At 40.6% G+C, this 18,786-nt stretch overlaps 1 protein-coding gene across 3 annotated transcripts in view; it reads left to right on the forward strand.

The window, feature by feature from the left end:
- Positions 1-18,786, forward strand: part of khdrbs2 (KH domain containing, RNA binding, signal transduction associated 2) — a 113,913-nt gene that overhangs the window by 81,674 nt on the left and 13,453 nt on the right. For all 3 annotated transcript variants that reach the window (XR_015852426.1, XM_088351141.1, XM_088351142.1), the window contains exons 7-8: positions 15,661-15,743; positions 16,536-16,594. Coding sequence is in view for 2 of the 3 variants with exons in the window: in XM_088351141.1 (XP_088207267.1) it covers positions 15,661-15,743; positions 16,536-16,594 (142 nt within the window). In the remaining variant the exon portion in view is untranslated. The remainder of the gene's footprint in view (positions 1-15,660; positions 15,744-16,535; positions 16,595-18,786) is intronic.

The following is an 18,786-nucleotide window of genomic DNA, read 5'->3' on the forward strand; positions in this document are numbered from 1 at the left end:
AAGGAAGGCAAACTTTTGAGCAGGCTTCCCGGCACTCAGGTGAAGGCCATCTTGATTAAGAGTTAGTGGGCCCCAAGAGGATACATTTGTTGCAAGAATACAAACAGCCAATGTTCCCTCTAAGCTGGGTGTATGCGCAATTGCGCACTACCCAGAGCTTTTCTGCGCACAAGAAAATCTAGCAAGCTCACAAAAATCAGGGCTCAAAATTGCTAATTAAGAAGCGAATTAAGTCAAAGTTACAGTGCATGAAGGTAAAAATACATGGGTTAGGGTTTGCATTGTCGGAAACTCAGCAAAATGTAACAAGCTTTGGACATGTTTGATAATGATTGAGTTGCCACACTTGGGATTGCTGTTGCCCACTGTTGTTTCAAGCATTGCTCACCGGCTTTGTGTGACCGCTCAGACCTGTGGAAAATTAGAGGGAACATTGCTAACAGCACCTGGATATAATCTTTGGCATTAAAGTACTTTTGAGGATAAGATCATACAAAGGCACATTTGAATTATGATCAAACTATAATTTCCCTTTCACCAATGTATGTTTTTTTAAACATAGGCAGGATATTTTGGCTCTGGGAGGAAACTGTCAGTCCTTGTTTTAAGGGACCTGTAGTGACTGTCCTCTATAATGTTGCCAACATTGCTGCAGTCAACTGAGCAGAAACCAGCCAATGATTTTCTGGGCTGTGTTGATGGCTCTGTTCAGTTCTCCTGTCCAATGCCATGCTTCCAGTATAGCACACCGCGACACCGTATGTCAGTATGCTCTAGAAGGATTGGTCATTCGTTTTCCTTTTCAACGCCTCCTGAGACTTTGAAATAATACTTGCTCAGCAGGAGGAGGTTTGGCTTTGTAAAAACATACCCCGCATGGATAGTGTGCCTATTTCTCCCGAGGCCAATGACTGATGAATGCTGTCAAATTGTCAGGCTGTGTCCTAAAAGTGATACCATGTCCATAATGGCACCTATTGTGGGCGGTATCGATTTAAAACTTCCAACAAAAAGTACAAGCTAGCCGATGGTTATCATGTTCCTGCAGCTCTTCATAATTTATGAATCTTGGCCCATATCTTTCTACCACCAATCTCACCTTGCTATAACCCTTTTCAATCTGCCAGATGGAAGCTACAAAGACATTGTAGATGAATTGGGTCGCAAAGGGGTGGAATATTTCCAATGTTTTCTACCTAGAAGTTTACAAAATGAGGTTGGGAAATGTCTAATTGGACGAGTTGAACAGCTCATGCGAATTTGTTATTTCATGGTTTTTTTAAAGGTGCACTGAGGGATTTTAATTGGTAGTGTTAACGATTTTTCCACATCTCGCAAAGATTACTAATGCCCAGATAATTACAGAGCCGTTTTTTTTTTAACCTTGCCCGAACCTATCAGCTTGTTGCTTCCTTTCACTTCAGATCATTTCAAATTATATAGTCCAAAGGTCCTCTGGGGAGTTGAGGGGTAGAGAGGCATCATGCACAATCTTGGCATGCAATACGGCTTTAGGTCAGAGGTGGTAGTAGGTTAGAATATTAGTACACTTTACACTTTGTCCCTAATATGTAACCTTTTTTCAAAACAGATGCCAGTGCTCAACTCTGTAATAGACATTAAGACCAGTACCAGCTTAATTTTCTATGTTCGACACAATCGTTTTACAACAATGACACTGATACGCGGCAGTAGCCCAGGAGGTAGAGCGCTCGTCTTGGGATCAAGGGATCCCAGTTCGAATCCCGGCTCGTCTGTGTTACATGTCGAAGTGTCCTTGGGTAAGACACTGAACCCCTAATACCCCCAATAAGCAGGTTAGCGCCTTAGATGGCTGCAAGGCCGCTATTGGGAAATGTGGAGCACATTGTAAAGCGCTTTGAGAAGTCATTGACTTGAAAAGCGCTATATAAAATGCAGATCATTTCATTTCATTTCATTTTTATACGAGGACTTAATCCTTCAATACTCACTGGTACCTTTAACATTAGTACTCCAAATACATACAACCCCACTCAAAAAAAACTATATCCATCCATCCATTATCTGCACCGCTTATCTTCAGTAGGGTCGTGGGGGTGCTGGAGCCCATCCCAGCCATCCTCAGGCAGTGGGCAGCGGACACCCTGAACTGGTTGCCTGCCAATCGCTGGGCACACAGGGACAGAGGGACAGAGAATTTGCTCGTTCATTCACAGCTAGGGACAATTTGGACCGGCCAATTAACCTAACATGCGTGGAATGTGGGAGGAAACCGGAGTGCCCGGTAGAAACCCAAGCACGCATGGGGAGAACATGCAAACTCCACACAGGAGGTTTGATCTCATGACCTCAGAACTTTGCCGCACACGCGCCAAACACTGCCGTGCTGCCTAAAACTATATCTATACTTCTAATTATAGAAAATGTATCGAACATTTTAAAAAAATGTATTGTGTTAATCTTTTATTTTTCATATTTATTATTTTGGATATATTGTATATCAAAAACAAAACAGAAAAAATATTAAAATATCTAAATGAGCAACAGTCAACCATGATTCTTTTTCCCCCCCCTGATCATACCACCACAAGCAGGGCAAACAAAACAACTGTCGATATTTGTAGCAGTTAAAGATGATTTGTTTTAGTAAAAAAGAAAATCCAAGCCATAGAGATGCAATTCTACAGGAGACTTCTCAGCCCCATAGCCTTTCTGACAAATAAAACAGTGCGCAACACCATCAGAGGACACATTGGACGCCACCAAGATCTGTTGACAAAACTGCAGTGGTATGGTTAGGTCCTAATATGATCAGGACTGGCAAAGATCATTCTCCATGGCACAGTCCAAGGGGGCAGGAGGGGAAGAAGACCAAAAAAGAAATGGGTCGACCACATTGAGGGATAGACTGGTGCTAACTTTGCCACGACACAAAAACGGTCAACAGTGGACAAAGCTGTCCAGAGTTGCATCCATATAGGTGCCCTGACGACCCAGGTGGTTAAGGGATCCATCAACAACCATCACTTTTTGTTTTAATACATATAACATTTCCACAAACACAATGATTTTTTTAAGAAGAACCATGATGTGCCTTCGGGGCATTAATTAAAGACAAATCTCCTGGATAAATTGACCCTGGTTTTTAACGGATCAAAATTAGATGGCTAACACTGGTTATGGTTACTGTTATCACGGCTGATAGCTTGAAAAAATGCTTTGTATTAGCCACAACTTGAAATTTTATTGGCTTTTGCCCATTCCCAGTGTTCTCGTTTGCCCGCGTCCCCGCGTCCTAGACGCATCACTTTTGCTGGGGACGCATTTGGTCAAATCAACGTGCGCAACGTTTTTGACACCAAATTGTCATTATTACCCGAATACTTTTTTTTTTTAACCAAGATTTACCGCATTCCAAACTTTTCGTCAGGCAGATCCGCCATCCGCCATTGTTGTTTTGGTCTCGCGCCGATCTCGGCAAACGAGATCCCGTTGCTTCGAGATGACGTCATTGTTGTGGCGGTTGTCGAGTGAAGTATGCCTCAGAAAAAACAGTTGGTGCAAATCAACAAAAAATTGGTAATTTCTTCAGTGTCACTAATCGAAACATAACACAGAAAGTGGTAACAACGGCAATAATTCTGGCACGAAAAAACGGCGGAGAAATTCTTCAGAAGACCGCGAAGGCAGCAAAACGTGTTTTGAAGCGAACGATTCGACGAAAGAAAATAAACAAAAGAATACTAGCAAGAAAATGACTTTTCTGCCAAAATTTACAAAATTATATTCCTGGTTACGCTATGAGGAGGATGATAATGGATTGGACCTTGAGAAGGCATTACAACTATGGCGGGAGAGCAAACCACGAAGAATATATGAACTGAAAAATCTGAAGAGATAACTGCTTTGTATTACCAATTAACTGTGATGATTAAAACTGAATGAAAATATAGATTAATATAATTATTTCAGCAATAATATTTTGTATAATGTACAATATTGTTGTGAACTGAAAAATCTTGAAGCGATAACTGATTTGTATTACCGTATTTTCCGCACTGTAGGGCGCACCAGGTTATAGGGCGCACCCCCAAAAAATAGTTTTTGGTCCTATATCTTCCATAGATAAGGCGCACCGGATTATAAGGCGCTACAATGGGAACGTCGACAAAACAGTCAGATAGTTCAGTCAAACTTATTACCCCCTTAACATTCCCAAAGCTTGCAAAGAAGCAAATACGTGTCGTAGACAAGTGCGGATGCGGTGTCCGTACGATGTCACTCAAATGCATCATTTCAAATATCATTCGGAAGGTTAAAGTCTTGGGATTCAAGAAATGCCAAACATTCCTTAGTTTCTAATTTCTTTTTCGCTCGCAACTTTACTGTGCATATGACAATAAACACTTGAAATTGAGTTTAATTCACTCAACTCATCACAGCAACATCAAGATCGTTCTAAGACAAGATACCGGGAAAATATAAAGCCGCATAGCTCACCTAAGTTCTCACGTTTAATAATGATACGCAATCATGGTCTTCTTACAACCGTGAGTGAAGTAAATCCAGGAGAGTAAATTATTTGCAAATACAGACTAATAAAACTTTATGGTGTACTTTAGCAAGCTTGCTACGCCATTGCTAAACTCGGCCAATTGCAGGGTTTGTTTTGGCCATCTAGCCAATCCGAGGCTCCGAATAACTTCAGCCAATAGCGATCGATTTAACGGATGATTGACACATCTTTTTCGTCCAATTGCAGGGTTTGTTTTGGCCCTCTAGCCAATCCGAGGCTCTGAATAACTTCAGCCAATAGCAATCGATTCAACGGATGATTGATACATCTTTTTCGGCCAATTGCAGGTTTTTTTTTGGCGCTCTAGCCAATCCGAGGCTCCGAATAACTTCAGCCAATAGTGATCGATTCAAATGATGATTGACACATTGGTTAGCCAATGAAACGCCGGTATATAAATCCCAGCATACACCGCCGACTACTCCACGTTCGGGGGAAAATCGAGTCGGCGGCTGTTGCGTAAGTTGCGAGACCTTGTGATTTAATGTTGATCCATAAATAAGACGCACTGTATTATAAGGCGCATGGTCAGCTTTTGAAAAAAATTAAGACTTTTAGGTGCGCCTTATAGTGCGGAAAATACGGTACCAATAAACTGCGATGATTAAAACTGAATGAATATATAGATTTATATTATATATTTGTCGCCGATTTACAATTTCAACCCCGATAACACAAAATTTTGGGGACCCGTAGATCTCTGTTGGGACCCATAGATTTTTGAGCATGCGGGTCCCTGGGAACCATCACTTTTCACAGGTAAAATGAACACTGCATTCCTGATCCATATTCCCAAAATTTAAAATGGTTGGCAAGTCTACAGGTTCCTCTAAAATTACAAAAGATCAGTAAGTCTATCTTTGGAGATGTAAAAGCTGACATATCCATTGTTTTTGCAGAATAGTGTGATCGGTAAATAGTATTAAATATTCTCAAGCAACATAATGTACACACCTTAACTCCAAACTCCACGCACGTAATCGCGGTCACAGTCCTTTTGCGAGTAAAATCATTGCGTGATTATTGTTTTCCACTCTATTTGGTGTGAGTGTGGTGGTCACACAAAACCTCTCAAGGGACCACTTGGGATTAATGAACCCTGTCGCGCCGCCATGTAGTTAAATGACAGAGAGCATTATTCTAGCTCTAAAAGGAGCGCAATCAGGATTAATGCAACAATGAGTAGAGTCGGGGTTGATTTATACGGGCTATGTGCCAGAATCAACAACACTGTCAATGTTATTTATAATTTGTATTTACAGTATTGTGAAAAAAGTAAATCATTTAAAAATGTGTATCATGTAATTCAGTATTCTCTCTCCATTTCGTGGCTTAACTTTTCTTTTCAAATGATTCTTTTCTCGGATAAAAACATGCTTTTTGGAAATACAGTGCTTTTACACTCAATCTAATCGTAAAACTGCTGAACGAATTTTTTACATGTCTAGTGAACAACGAATAACTCCGTGTACAAACTTTTGTATTTATTCCTATTAGGGGGTAAGCACAACCCCATTATAAATGTAGACATTTCTGCATTTAATTTTTGATATCAAATGAAGGATAGCCCTCACCAAAATGAACAAAAAAAAAACGTGCTTATTTGCTCCAAAAGTGAGTTATCTTGCTGCGACCTATGCGTTTACAAGTTCCGCTTGTACCTGCCTTGCCTGAAGCATGGATTTACCCTACATATGAATGGACACAACTGTTGCATCCACTATAGTATAATGTGTCGCTATTTCACACTATGTATTTTGCAACCCCAGTGCATCTCATGTTAACAATTTTCATTTAAAAAAGGGAAATGCAAACGTTCAGCTACGAACCATTATCCCCGATTGCATATTGATGCAAGGAGAGACATGCAATGTGCACATTTGTTAGGCCTAGCGCCTTTTTTTACCATTATTTCCAACTAAAACGAACTGCACTTATGCGGCCACAATCCATTATCCCCAATTCTATATTGCTTTAATCAGGGACTGGCAGAAGGAACTAACATAAATGCGCGGCCATGTCCGAGATCCAATATCGCTGGTTGGATTTTGCTGAAAGCAGGGCAAAGCGGAGCACCTTTTTCTTAAATTCAAGCTTTTTAAATGTGCCATTGTTGCCCGCCTAAAATGAACATCTTTATTTTGGCCATGATCCATTATCCCCAGTCAGAGACTTTTTTAGTGAGTAAGATGGAGTTTGCGTGTATCATTTGTCACTGTACCACAAGTCCTACAGTGCTTTTTCGGCATAAACACACAGTTCTAATGTCTTGGGAACCTCCAGTGTGGGTTCAAATCCAGCTACCGAACTTACTGTGCGGAGTTTGTATGTTCTCCCCGTGCTTGCGTGGGTTTCCTCCCGCATTCCAAAGACATGAATTTCAGGTGGATTGGCCGGTCCAAATTGTCCCTAGGTGTGAATGAGAGAGCGAGTTTTCTGTCCCTGTGTGCCCTGCGATTGGCTGGCAACCAGTTCAGGGTGTCCCCTGCCCACTGCCCGATGATTGCTGGGATGGGCTCCAGCACCCCCGCGACCCTACTGAGGATAAGCGGTGCAGCTAATGAGATGAGATGATATATATTATTCCCTACTTTTGTGGAAGTTCACTCAAATGGGTGGTAATGGGATAGATTATCCACAAAAATAATTGGAATACTGCACATACACATGTAAAAGGATTCAAAATATCAATGCCAACCCAAAGTCAACCTTTGGATTTAGTCCGTATTTTAGTATTCGCGCAAAACCCGAACCGGATAGATGTAAGCTGGCATTTCCCACTTTTGAACATCACTCATCTGCACTAATCTTCAAAATTCCATTTTTGCTATGATATGAAAGTGCTTCTAATGCAGATCTCTTATCCAGTCAAAGGAGGACTGTTTTCCGGAGATAACGTATCTGCATTTTCAGCAAAAGTTTGATGGTGCAGCTGTTAAGATGTATTATTTAAATTTTTCTCCTCTATCACAGTGTGCTACAACAGCATGGGATATAATATGGGGCTACCTACTTTAAATATGGGTTCCTTTGATTGAATATAGCTGAACAGCGCGAAAGAAGGAATCACTGGTATCTATTACTGATTTGACTCTGAATACAGAGGTCTTGAAAATAATGCATTTGAATTGTGTGTGCAGGAAATGCATTTTCATTAAGGATGGCTGAGCACTCTATTCCAGGTTATTAACAATTTCAATTGCAGCTTACAGTATATAATATGTCACCAACCTTTGAAAGCTGATAGCTACTTTCTATTGCTGCTTAGTGCAAAGAGCTACCAGTTCTATATGCAGTTATTAAACATGAAGGCAGTTAGAAATTTCCTAGAAAATCACAACAAACCATCTCTGGTGAGCCATTTTCAGAACCAGCCCGCGGGCTAATCGGTTGCTCTTAGGGAGCTACCTGGTGCTCACAAGCACCACAAGCTAAACATTCTATTTTACAATGGAATGGAGAGAAATGGAACAGGAATAGTGATGAAATTCACGCAATTATATATTCAAAGTATAGTTATTATTAGATCGTAAGTAGGATTTTATCAGTATAGGAATTAATAGTATTTCCCTAGAAGATTTGCATAGGATTCCAAGAAATAAAACATTTTAAATAATAAATAAGATGTCAAGTAGCGTGATTTATATGTTGGAGATTCTTTCAATTATTTAAAAGGGTGTATTTCATAATGTATCATAAAAACCTGAGTGTGTCTGTCTGATTCAATCAATATTGCTACAATGCACAGACTGAACACCAGGAAGAGCTTACATTAGATGAGGCATAATAAAATAACTTACATTCAATAGCATGCCTCCAAACAAAAGTGTGAAAATACAATTAATGTTTCTGGATAAGGTAAACAAAATGTACGGTCGGTGTCAGAAACCCTTTTAAAGCTGAGAGCTACTTTTTGTTACTTTTTGTCACTGATTTGCACAAAAAAAAAACAGTTTGATATGAATTTCAACTTATTGTTGTCATGGTTGCCATGGCGCCCAATTGGTCCCCGTCGTGTGGCACCAGGTTCTGTCACGGTTGCCACGGCGCCCAATTGGCCCCGCCCACTGACACCAGCTGAAACGCGTTGACAAATTGCTGCCGGACTACTTAAACGCGGTCTTGCGAGTTGCCTGGTGTCAGAGCGTCTGCAAAACTCCTGCTGGACTCTATGTGATATGCCAAGTCCCGTGATTCTCTGTTTTTGCCTGTGTTTTGATCCTGTTTTATTTTCGGCCCGATCTGTTTGTTTTTGACCATTCCCTCGTTCTGATTTCAATCTACTTCCGCGACCATCGAGTGTGCGCGCATTCCTCTTCTCCCCAATAAATTGTGAGTAACACTACGCGATTGGGTTCTCATTCCTGTTTCCTGTCCTCGTTCGTGACAATTGTGTTATTACCATGTTATTACTATTTTTGTATTATGGTATTAATCCGTTGTAATTATTAGACGTAATGTTGAAATACCCTCAGTCAACCACTGAAAGATCTGCATTGAGCGGGGGCACTCAATGATTCCCATATATAAATAATAGACTCATTTTTAAATATAATTGTTTATCGTTTTTTCCTGCTTTAGGGTAAGCAATCCAGCTTGTGTTTTTGTCATAACGGCGCTTATATTCTGCACCTATAAAATGGCGAGTGTGGAATTGGCTGGTCAAATTTGAAATGCATTGCTTGCTTGTGCAAAACCTGAGCCCTGCAACCATAACAGGGCTGGAAAACGCTAATGTGATTAAACACAGAGCTTTGCGAGCCTTTGAGGGCAGAAAAAAAGAAACTCCCGTCGTCTGTAGAAGCTGCAAGAAACCCTTTTGAAACTGGAGGGGGAAAAAAATCCTCACAGTCCCAGTTTAGCTTTTCTGGGGAAGATGCCTCAGAATTGTGTTTTTTCTAAAGGAGTAAATCTTTGTCACGGCCTCTTCTGAGGACATCTGACTACTCGGAGTCCATCCCTTTTTTTTTATTATTCAAACACAATTGACCCATTCTTCTTTTCACAAGGTCATTGATGTGGATTCCAGCAGAACATTGGTCACAATCTGTGTTCCCTCTAAGCTGCGCACGTGCGCAATTGCGCACTGCTCGCACATTCCCAGCGCACAAGAAAATCTAGCCAGCACACAAAAATCGGGGCTCAAAATGACTAATTAAGAAGCGACTCAAGTCAAAGTTACAGTGCATGAAGGTAAAAATACACGGGTTCCCCTGACGTTGTGTCCTAAATTCTGTATTTTGAAGTCGAGTCGAAGGAGAACGAAGTTGAGTAAAGTTAGTAGAGTTTGCCGGGGAATCGGCTTCTTCGGCTCTGCTCACTAAAAGGAACCGGCTCTTTTGGGTCCTAAACGGCTCTTCGGGTTGTTTTTTGCTTCTTTAATCCCAACATGACCAAATATTATGTAAAATTATGCACAAAATGACATAAAGTAAGGGGGAATAGAACAAAAAAAAAATACCAAAATGAAAAAGTAGTGAAAAGCTGAGAAAAAAAGAAACAAAAGGAGGAGAAAAAAAGGAAAAATTCAGAAAAAAGCCAGAAAAAAAGAAAAGAAAGAAATGTAGCATAAAAAGTAAATAGAGAACAAAAAGAAAAAAGTAACAGCTCGACAAAAAAATAAACACGATGATATTTTTTTTAAAGGAATTTTTAAAAAAAGTGGAAAAAAAACACGGAAAAAAGAAGAAAAAGTTTGTGTTGCATTCAAATAATTTCCAAAAATATCAAGTGAATCTTGTTGCCAACATTATACTTCCACTAAAAATGTGATTAAGTTCAGTTCTGTATCTTACAACCGACTAAATAAGCCCCCCAAAATGTTAATATTATGCGACAAAATATATCAGGAAATAAAAAGAAATGGATATCTTGTGAAAGAATTGTAAGAATAAACGACATTTGTAGGCCGTATAACCTTTGCAATAGTACGTTAGTCAATTCATTCAAAAGAGAAAAATAATTTTGCATTGCCGGAAACGCAGCAAAATGTAACTTGATGTCAGGTTTTGGACATGTTTGATAATGACTTAGTTTCCACACTTGGGATTATGGTTGCTCACTCTTGTTTTAAGCACTGCTCACCGACTTTGTGTGAACGCTCAGACCCGTGGAAAATTACAGGGAACATTGGTCACAATCATTTGCTCAACTTTTGCCCGGATGTCTTTCCGCAATTTTTAACCTCTTTCACCCAGACAACAAATGAAGGAACAGGGAAAGTCATGTGGAAAATTGATTCAGTTTACCAGCGTTTGGAGGTGATAATAAGGCTTTGATTGTAGGAGTCGTATGAATAAATAATGAGAATATGACCGAACAATAGGTGAATTGGCGAAGGTGGAAAGCGTGAAGTGCGACGTTCATTCACCCAGGCCAAAAAAAGAAAAAAAAACTGTAGAAATCTCATTTTCGTTCCCATCCTACTTTGCGTTGGCACATTCAGAGGCAGCCTGCCGTAAGGATCCATCACTGTCGAGGGAAATTCGGGGTTGTCAACTGATAATGAAGCACAGGGCTACGGGCCTTCAGCTCCTCGCTGTTCTAATTATGCTCGATAAAAACCCACCTTTGTGTTAGCGTTTGATTTATTCATACCTGTCTGGATTTAAGGAATAATGCTATTTTTTTCTATTATTTCAACAGATTAGTGTCAAACTAAAGGAACGGATCGTTAATTAGAGGAAACAATAGCAGAATTGAATTCGAAAACAGCGAAACCTTGAAAGTAAAATTTGATGTAAAGATTCAGAGAAAAATGGGCAGTGTTGTGAATGTTTAATCATTTGTGCAATTTAATAATAACGATTGACCTTGTTTGATGAATTGAAGTGAAATACCTAACTCATTTTAAGTCTACCAGACTCTTTTTGGTTATGCATAACCTTGGCATCAGAAAAGTTGTCATAATGTATTACCGTATTTTCCGCACTATAAGGCGAACCTAAAAGCCTTTATTTTTTTCAAAAGCTGATATATAATACAGTGCGCCTTATTTATGGATCAATATTAAGTCGCAAAGTCTTGCAACTAACTTGCAGCCGCCGCCAAGTAGTCCGCGGTGTATGCTGGGATTTATTTACCGGCGTTTCATTGGCTAACCAATGTGTCAATCATCATTTGAATCGATCACTATTGGCTAAAGTTATTCGGAGGTCACGGGGCGGATCCTTTTTATCATTTACAGGCTGGCATAGGCTGAAGCGGCAAAACAAAGCCTGCGATTGGCCGAAAAAGATTAATCTGTATAGCACGTGGTTGACGCCATACAGAAAGCATTTTTTACTATTCTGTATTTGTAAATATTTTATTCTCCTGGATTTACTAAACTCACGGATATAAGAGGACCATGGCTGCACATTATTATTGAACACAACGACTTCGGTGAGCTACTCTGGCTATATATTTTCCCTGTATCTTGTTTCAGACTGAACTCGATGTTTCTGTATTAAGTGGTGCAGATAATGGATGGAATGGAGTGTCTATTTTTGAATTAAACTCAATTCCAAGTGTTTATTGTCATATGCACAGTAAAGTTGCGAGCGAAAAAGAAAATAGAAACTAAGGAATGGTTGGCATTTCTTGAATCCCAAGACTTTAACCTTCCGAATGATGGAACGATGTATTTGAGTGACATCGTACGGACACCGCATCCGCACGTGTTCTCGACACGTATTTGCGTCTTTGCAAGCTTTGGGAATGTTAAGGGAGTAATAAGTTTGACTGAACTATCTGACTGTTTTGTCCACGTTCCCATTGGAGCGCCTTATAATCCGGTGCGTCTTATGTATGTCAAAAATAGGACCAAAAACTATTTTTTCGGGGTGCGCCCTATAACCCGGTGCGCCTTATAGTGCGGAAAATACGGTAAACATGTTCCCCTTTTTTCAAGTCAGGCAACATTTATTTGTGTGGACATGAGAATATTTATCATATGTTTCAATAACTTTGACAGAGAAAAATATGACATTCTTTAACTTAACAATATACTCTTCAATTGATATTTTTGTCACATTCAGAACAAAAGGTAGACCCAATCGCGTAATGTTTCTCACTAATTTCTTGATATAGAGAGAGGAAGTGCAGCGCCCGCGATCCGGTGGTCGCTAGACGCGGGAAGCAAGTCGCTCTCGCAATCGGATCGTGATCCGAATACGGAAGTTGATCTTCCCTAGCGGGAGATGGCGTGTCAGGGACAGAAAAACAGGTCGATTGCCGGGACAGGAGAGCAAAAATGTGGACAGAAACGGGTCGTAAGCCAGGATGGAGAGGAGACGTGGTCGGGATCAAAACAGGTCGTAGCCGGAGACAAACGGGAGAACAGTATCTTGATTCGATCACGGAAGTTGATCTTCCATAGCGGGAGATGGCGGTGTCAGGGACAGAAAAACAGGTCGATTGCCGGGACAGGAGAGCAAAAATGTGGACAGAAACGGGTCGTAAGCCTGGATGGAGAGGAGACGTGGTCGGGATCAAAACAGGTCGTAGCCGGAGACAAACGGGAGAACAGTATCGGTCAGGTGGAAAAACGGGTGCAAACGCGGGACAGACGGGAGTCAGGGTCAGGCTTGCCTAGTATCAACAGAGGTTTGCAGATGGACTGACAAAAGGAGAGTGACAGGACCGGGCTTAAAAAGGGACAGGGAGCCAATCGGATAGCACGCAGCAGCTGGTGCCAAATGAGCTGGCACAGGTGAAATTAATGAGTTATCATGACAATTTTGTTTGTATAAAATTGTTACTTGTATAAAATGCTTTGGTGGTGATATGAGAGGGTCTGTATCTTCTTTATAAGCATTAAGAAACTTTCAGTTTGTCAATAATTTTATAAACTGTAGTTACATATTTACTCAATTAGTACTTATCCTAATATTTACATTTTAGAAAGGGCTTCATTCTTTTTGGCACATGGTGGCACAAGACATCAGGGTGTGTGACGTCTATATTTATCATATATTCACTCTTTTACTAGAGTTGCTATTCGTTTAATTCTCTTTGGCGTGATTGTTCAACTGCAGGTAATAAGTCAACTAAAGGAGTCAGCCCTTTTCATCTCCTTTATTACTCGGTTAATGATGTATGGAAAATGTCCTTGTCCAAGATTTCTAAGAAGGGTTCAGGCAATTCTCTAGTAATGTGCTTGAAACTTCGAGAGAACCAAATTTGAGAGAGTATAAATGCATGATCCCTTCTCCCACAAGTGTAAATCAAGCTTAAGTGTCGTCTTTGTTTTTCTGGATTGAACAAATTTCTGGTGTTAACCTTTATCTGCCATTGCTTGTTTTTCACCCATGTTCGTGCCTAGGTTCTATCACAAAGAGAAAATATGTCATTGAATTTTCCGGTTGCAAAAATGTTTTTGTTGCACCCCCAGTAAATCTTTTCATTATTTTAGGGTTAGGGTTTTTTAGGGCTTTTTGCAGCGCCAATTCTTCATCTCATCTCATCTCATCTCATCAGCTGTACCGCTTATCCTTATTAGGGTCGCGGGGGGGCTGGAGCCCATCCCAACCATCTCTGGGCAGTGGGCAGGGGACACCCTGAACTGGTTGCCAGCCAATCGCAGGGCACACGGGGACAGACAACTCAATCGCTCAGTCACACCTAGGGATAAATTGGACCGGCCAATTCACCTGAAATGCATGTCTTTGGAATGTGGGAGGAAACCAGAGTGCCCGGAGGAAACCCACGCAAGCACGGGGAGAACATACAAACTCTGCACATTAAGGCTTGTAGCTGGATTTGAACCCACGCAGGAGGTTCCCACGACCTCAGAACTGTGCCGCACACGCGCTAACCACTGCGCCGCCGTGCTGCCCGCGCCAATTCCTATTACAATAAATATGCACCTCTACTGGCTAAAAAGAAGAGTAATGTGAAAATACCGGTAATTAGAAGAGTAATATGTCAATCTGAATATGACAATCTTGTAAACATGTTTAATAGAAGAGTAATGCGTACTAAATAGAAGAGTGATATGTCAAATTGAATGAGATTATCTTTGAAACATGTTTAGCATCTATAACATGATATTTTGGGGGGGTTTGCAAAAAAGATGAAAAAAAACCACCTCACTAAGTATCCATTCGAAATTACAACACTTGACGCTGTCATGATTACTGATGTGACTCAGCTGTGCCCGCTCATTTGGCGCCAACTGCCGCAGGTTCTGATTGGCTCCCGATCAGTATTTGAACCCAGTCCTGTCTGTCATCTTTCGTCAGTCTGTCTGCGAACCTCAGTGAAAACTAGGCAAGCCTTTTTCGAGCCTGACTCCCACCTGTCCCGTTTGTTGTTCCCGTCTGTCCCCGGCTTCGACCCGTTTTTGATCCTGACCACGTCTGCTCTCTTGTCCCGGCTTCCGACCAATTTTCGTCACCGACTACATCTTCTCTCCTTTTCTGGCTTACGATACGCTTCCGCCCCTGACCACGTTATTGCTCTCCTGTCCCAGCTACCGACCCGCTTTTTCTGTCCCTGACACCGCCAACGCTCACCACGGAAGATCCACTTCCGCGTTTGGACCACCGTCAAAGAACCAATGTGACTTGCTTCCCGCGTCCTGCGAACACCGGATTGTGGGGGCAGCCCTTTCTCTTCCTTCCAATAAAAACTTTTGAGAAAAGCAACGCAAGTGAGTCCTGTCTCCGTTCTGGTCCTGACAGACGCGTTGTATACAGTGTGAGACCATATCATAAAAAGTGCATGTTCTTCAAGAAATTATGTTAATCATTAAGGCAATATAATAAAAATATAAGTGACAAAAAAAACAGTGGGTCATTCTTAACCCGTGGGCCATCAATGCTTCACAATGACTATTCTTTCCAATTTTAGCTAATTGCAACGGATTCCTATACTCACTCCCTTTACACGTGCTCATCAGTAGGTGGGTTCCTCATGGAAATTGCCGTCTCAGAAGGTGTTCATTTCGTTCTAATAAAGAAACATGTTATCTCGCAACCCTCAATCAATAATCGCGACGGCGCATGCATTCTCCCCGTTTCCTCAAACACAGCCTGCAACACTCAGCATCGATTGTTTTTCACTTATGGTGCGGATAAATGAGTCGATGAGTCAAGTGTTTTCCCGCTGTTCCCTCTCAGGGCTACGACGACGGGTACGGTGGAGAATACGATGAAGACAGCTATGACGCCTATGACGATAACTACAGCAACCAGTCTAAGAGGTAATGAGTAATTGATGTTTGTTTATTAACATATCGTGGCTGTCATGTGAAAAAATTGTAATTATTCAATTGTAATAATGCAAAAATATATAGGGAATGGGATGTTAACAATGTAAGTATTGTAAAAATGAAAAAAGTGACCCCAAAAAATGTCATGATTACCGATGTGAATCACCCCTGCCCGCTCATTTGGCGCCAACTGCCTCAGACTCTGATTGGCTTGCTGTCACTATTTGAACTCAGTCCTGTCAATCCCCTGTTGTCAGTCCGTCTGCGAACCTCAGTGAATACAAAGCAAGCCTTTTTTGGACCCTGACTCCCACCTGTCCCGTTTTTGCTCCCGTCTGTTTACGGCTACGAACCGTTTTTTTTCACGTCTGCTCTCCCGTCCCGGCTTACGACCCCCACCACGTTTTTGCTCTCTTGTCCCAGCTATCGACCTGTTTTTCCGTCCTTGACACCGCCACCGGAAGAGCCACTTCCATGTTAGGATGTCAATCTGAGTACGAGAACGACTTGTTTCCCACGCCCAGCAAACTCTGGATCGTGGGTGCAGCCCTTCCTCTTTCCTTCAATAAAACTTGTGAGAAACGTAATGCAATTGGGTTTGGTTTCCATTCTGGTCCTGACAAAAAAATTGAGATATGTTTTTTTCACATGACAGCAACAATACGCTGTTTTTCACAGCGTTTTAAATTTCCACACAAATATATATATATATTTTTCATCTTAACATGATGCACAAATAAGAGACATTGCAAATCACCCTTTTTTGGTATCTTCCTCATTTAGTGTCTCAGAATATTATGATTATGGACAAGGAACAAATGATGAATCCTACAACAACTATGGTAAGTATATGTCATGTATACTGTGTATACTAAGGAAAATATATGAAATCTTGAATGAATGTTCGAATTTGTTTATTCTTATTATTTTCATCTCATCTCATTAGCCGTACCGCTTATCCTCATTAGGGTCGCGGGGGGGCTGGAGCCCATCCCAGCCATCTCCGGGCAGTGGGCAGGGGACACCCTGAACTGGTTGCCAGCCAATCGCAGGGCACACAGGGACAGACAACTCATTCGCTCATTCACACCTAGGGACAATTTGGACCGGCCAATCCACCTGAAATGCATGTTTTTGGAACGTGGGAGGAAACCGGAGTGCCCGGAGGAAACCCACGCAAGCACGGGGAGAACATACAAACTCCGCACAGGAAGTCTGGAGCTGGATTTGAACCCACGACAGGTTCCAATGACATGAACTGTGCCGCACTAGCGCTAACCACTGCGCCGCCGTGCTGCCCCTCTTATTATTTTATCTTCTTTAAAAAAAAGAAAGAGGAAAAAGGCTTTAAAGTAATAAAGACAAATTAAAGAGATGCTACTTTATATCTACAGGTAATATTTTCTTATAAGCAATTTTTTATTGGATAATTTTGGGTACCAACTAATTTACTACTAAAAATGTTGCCATTACTGTCAGTTTTTCAAAAATGCATGTTGTACAAAAGCAACCTGGAATTGGAAGATGAATTAAAAAGTATCAAACATCACCAAAAAAGAATTAACACTATCACATATGTTTTTTAGAATACTAAAAATGTAATATAAACACTTCTTATACATCATGTGTCAGAAGTGACCCAATAGCGATTTTGCTTTTGGTTTAGTTTACACTTAACATTTAATAACTGTAGACATATGGCATTTATTTTGCAGAAAAACATCAAGTAGGGACACTGCTATTTTTATCAAACGTTTTGTTATTTGGAGGTTTGGGGGAGATTAGGGAAGGGTATGTTCTGAAGCCGCCGCTGAATCCCTCTTGGCTCCATCTGCAAACAGTGTGCCAAAAAGGAGCTCCGTAAAATGACGGTTGCACATTTTCAAGGTGGAGCATTTTGCCTTTTGGATGTCGGCTCTGGATGACTCATTCCGGACAGGAAAAAAAAAATCGTAATAAAAAATACCAACACAAGCTTTTTATAACAAAACTTGGACAGTGTCAAGTTCCAGCGTGGCCGGAGAAGCGGATTCCATTTACGTAGGAAAAAATAAGCTTTTACAAAAGGATATATTTACAGAAAATCGGTATCGAATATTTTACAGAAACAAAACAACAAAGTCTGCTTGGATTTTCAGAATTTACAGAAATAAAAGCTACTCTAACACAGGCCAAACGACACAACCCTGCTACCTTATTTTCAAACATTAACTTCATTCAAAAAAAGTCGAAAGCAAGAAAATGCAAGGTATGTTTTCGCACAAACTAGCTCTAACTGAACCAAACATGAAAGGAAAGACAGCGCAAGATATATTGGAATACCAACGAGTTCTAACTGAACAAAAACCAAAGGACGCAGGGAACATACTGATAAAGTTCCAACACCAACCAGTTCTAATAGGGGAAAAAAACATGAAAGGAAGGCGACACGAGAAAAACGAGAGTGCCTTGATGAAAAGACCATGAAATATAATCCAGGCACACTAACTACACTTTCCTGAACGAAAATTAAGAAAAAAGACAACGCGAATATGTTGGACCAAAAATTAAATAGGCAAAAAATGAAAGACAGACAATGCACTATTTCAAACTAAACAAAACATCAAAAGACAACTTAGGATGGGTTGGAATTTTAAATAACTATAACTGAACTAAAACTTTCTTTAAAGTGAACTAGGATGTCGTGAAACTAACTCTGACTGAGCAAAACCATGAAAAATGCATAATATGTTCCATCACTAACTCAAACTGATTAAAAACATGAAAGAAAGTAATGAAGGATAATTGGGAACGACATCTCTAGCTGAACAAAACGTGAAAGAATACAGCAATATATGTTGGAACACTAACTTTAGTTGACAAAAGCTTGAAAGAAATACAATTTAGGATGAAACTCCACTCTAGCTATACAAAAACATGAAAGAAAACATAGCAGTACATATTAAAAAAACAAACTAACAGCAACTAAAAAAATATATTACAGAAAGACATTGTTGGAACACTGACTGGCTCTAACTTAACAAAACAGAAGACA

This window comes from Urocampus carinirostris, chromosome 13 (assembly GCF_059441175.1).
Source record: "Urocampus carinirostris isolate Australia breed hairy pipefish chromosome 13, RoL_Ucar_1.0, whole genome shotgun sequence".
In the NCBI taxonomy this organism is placed as follows: Eukaryota; Metazoa; Chordata; class Actinopteri; order Syngnathiformes; family Syngnathidae; genus Urocampus; species Urocampus carinirostris.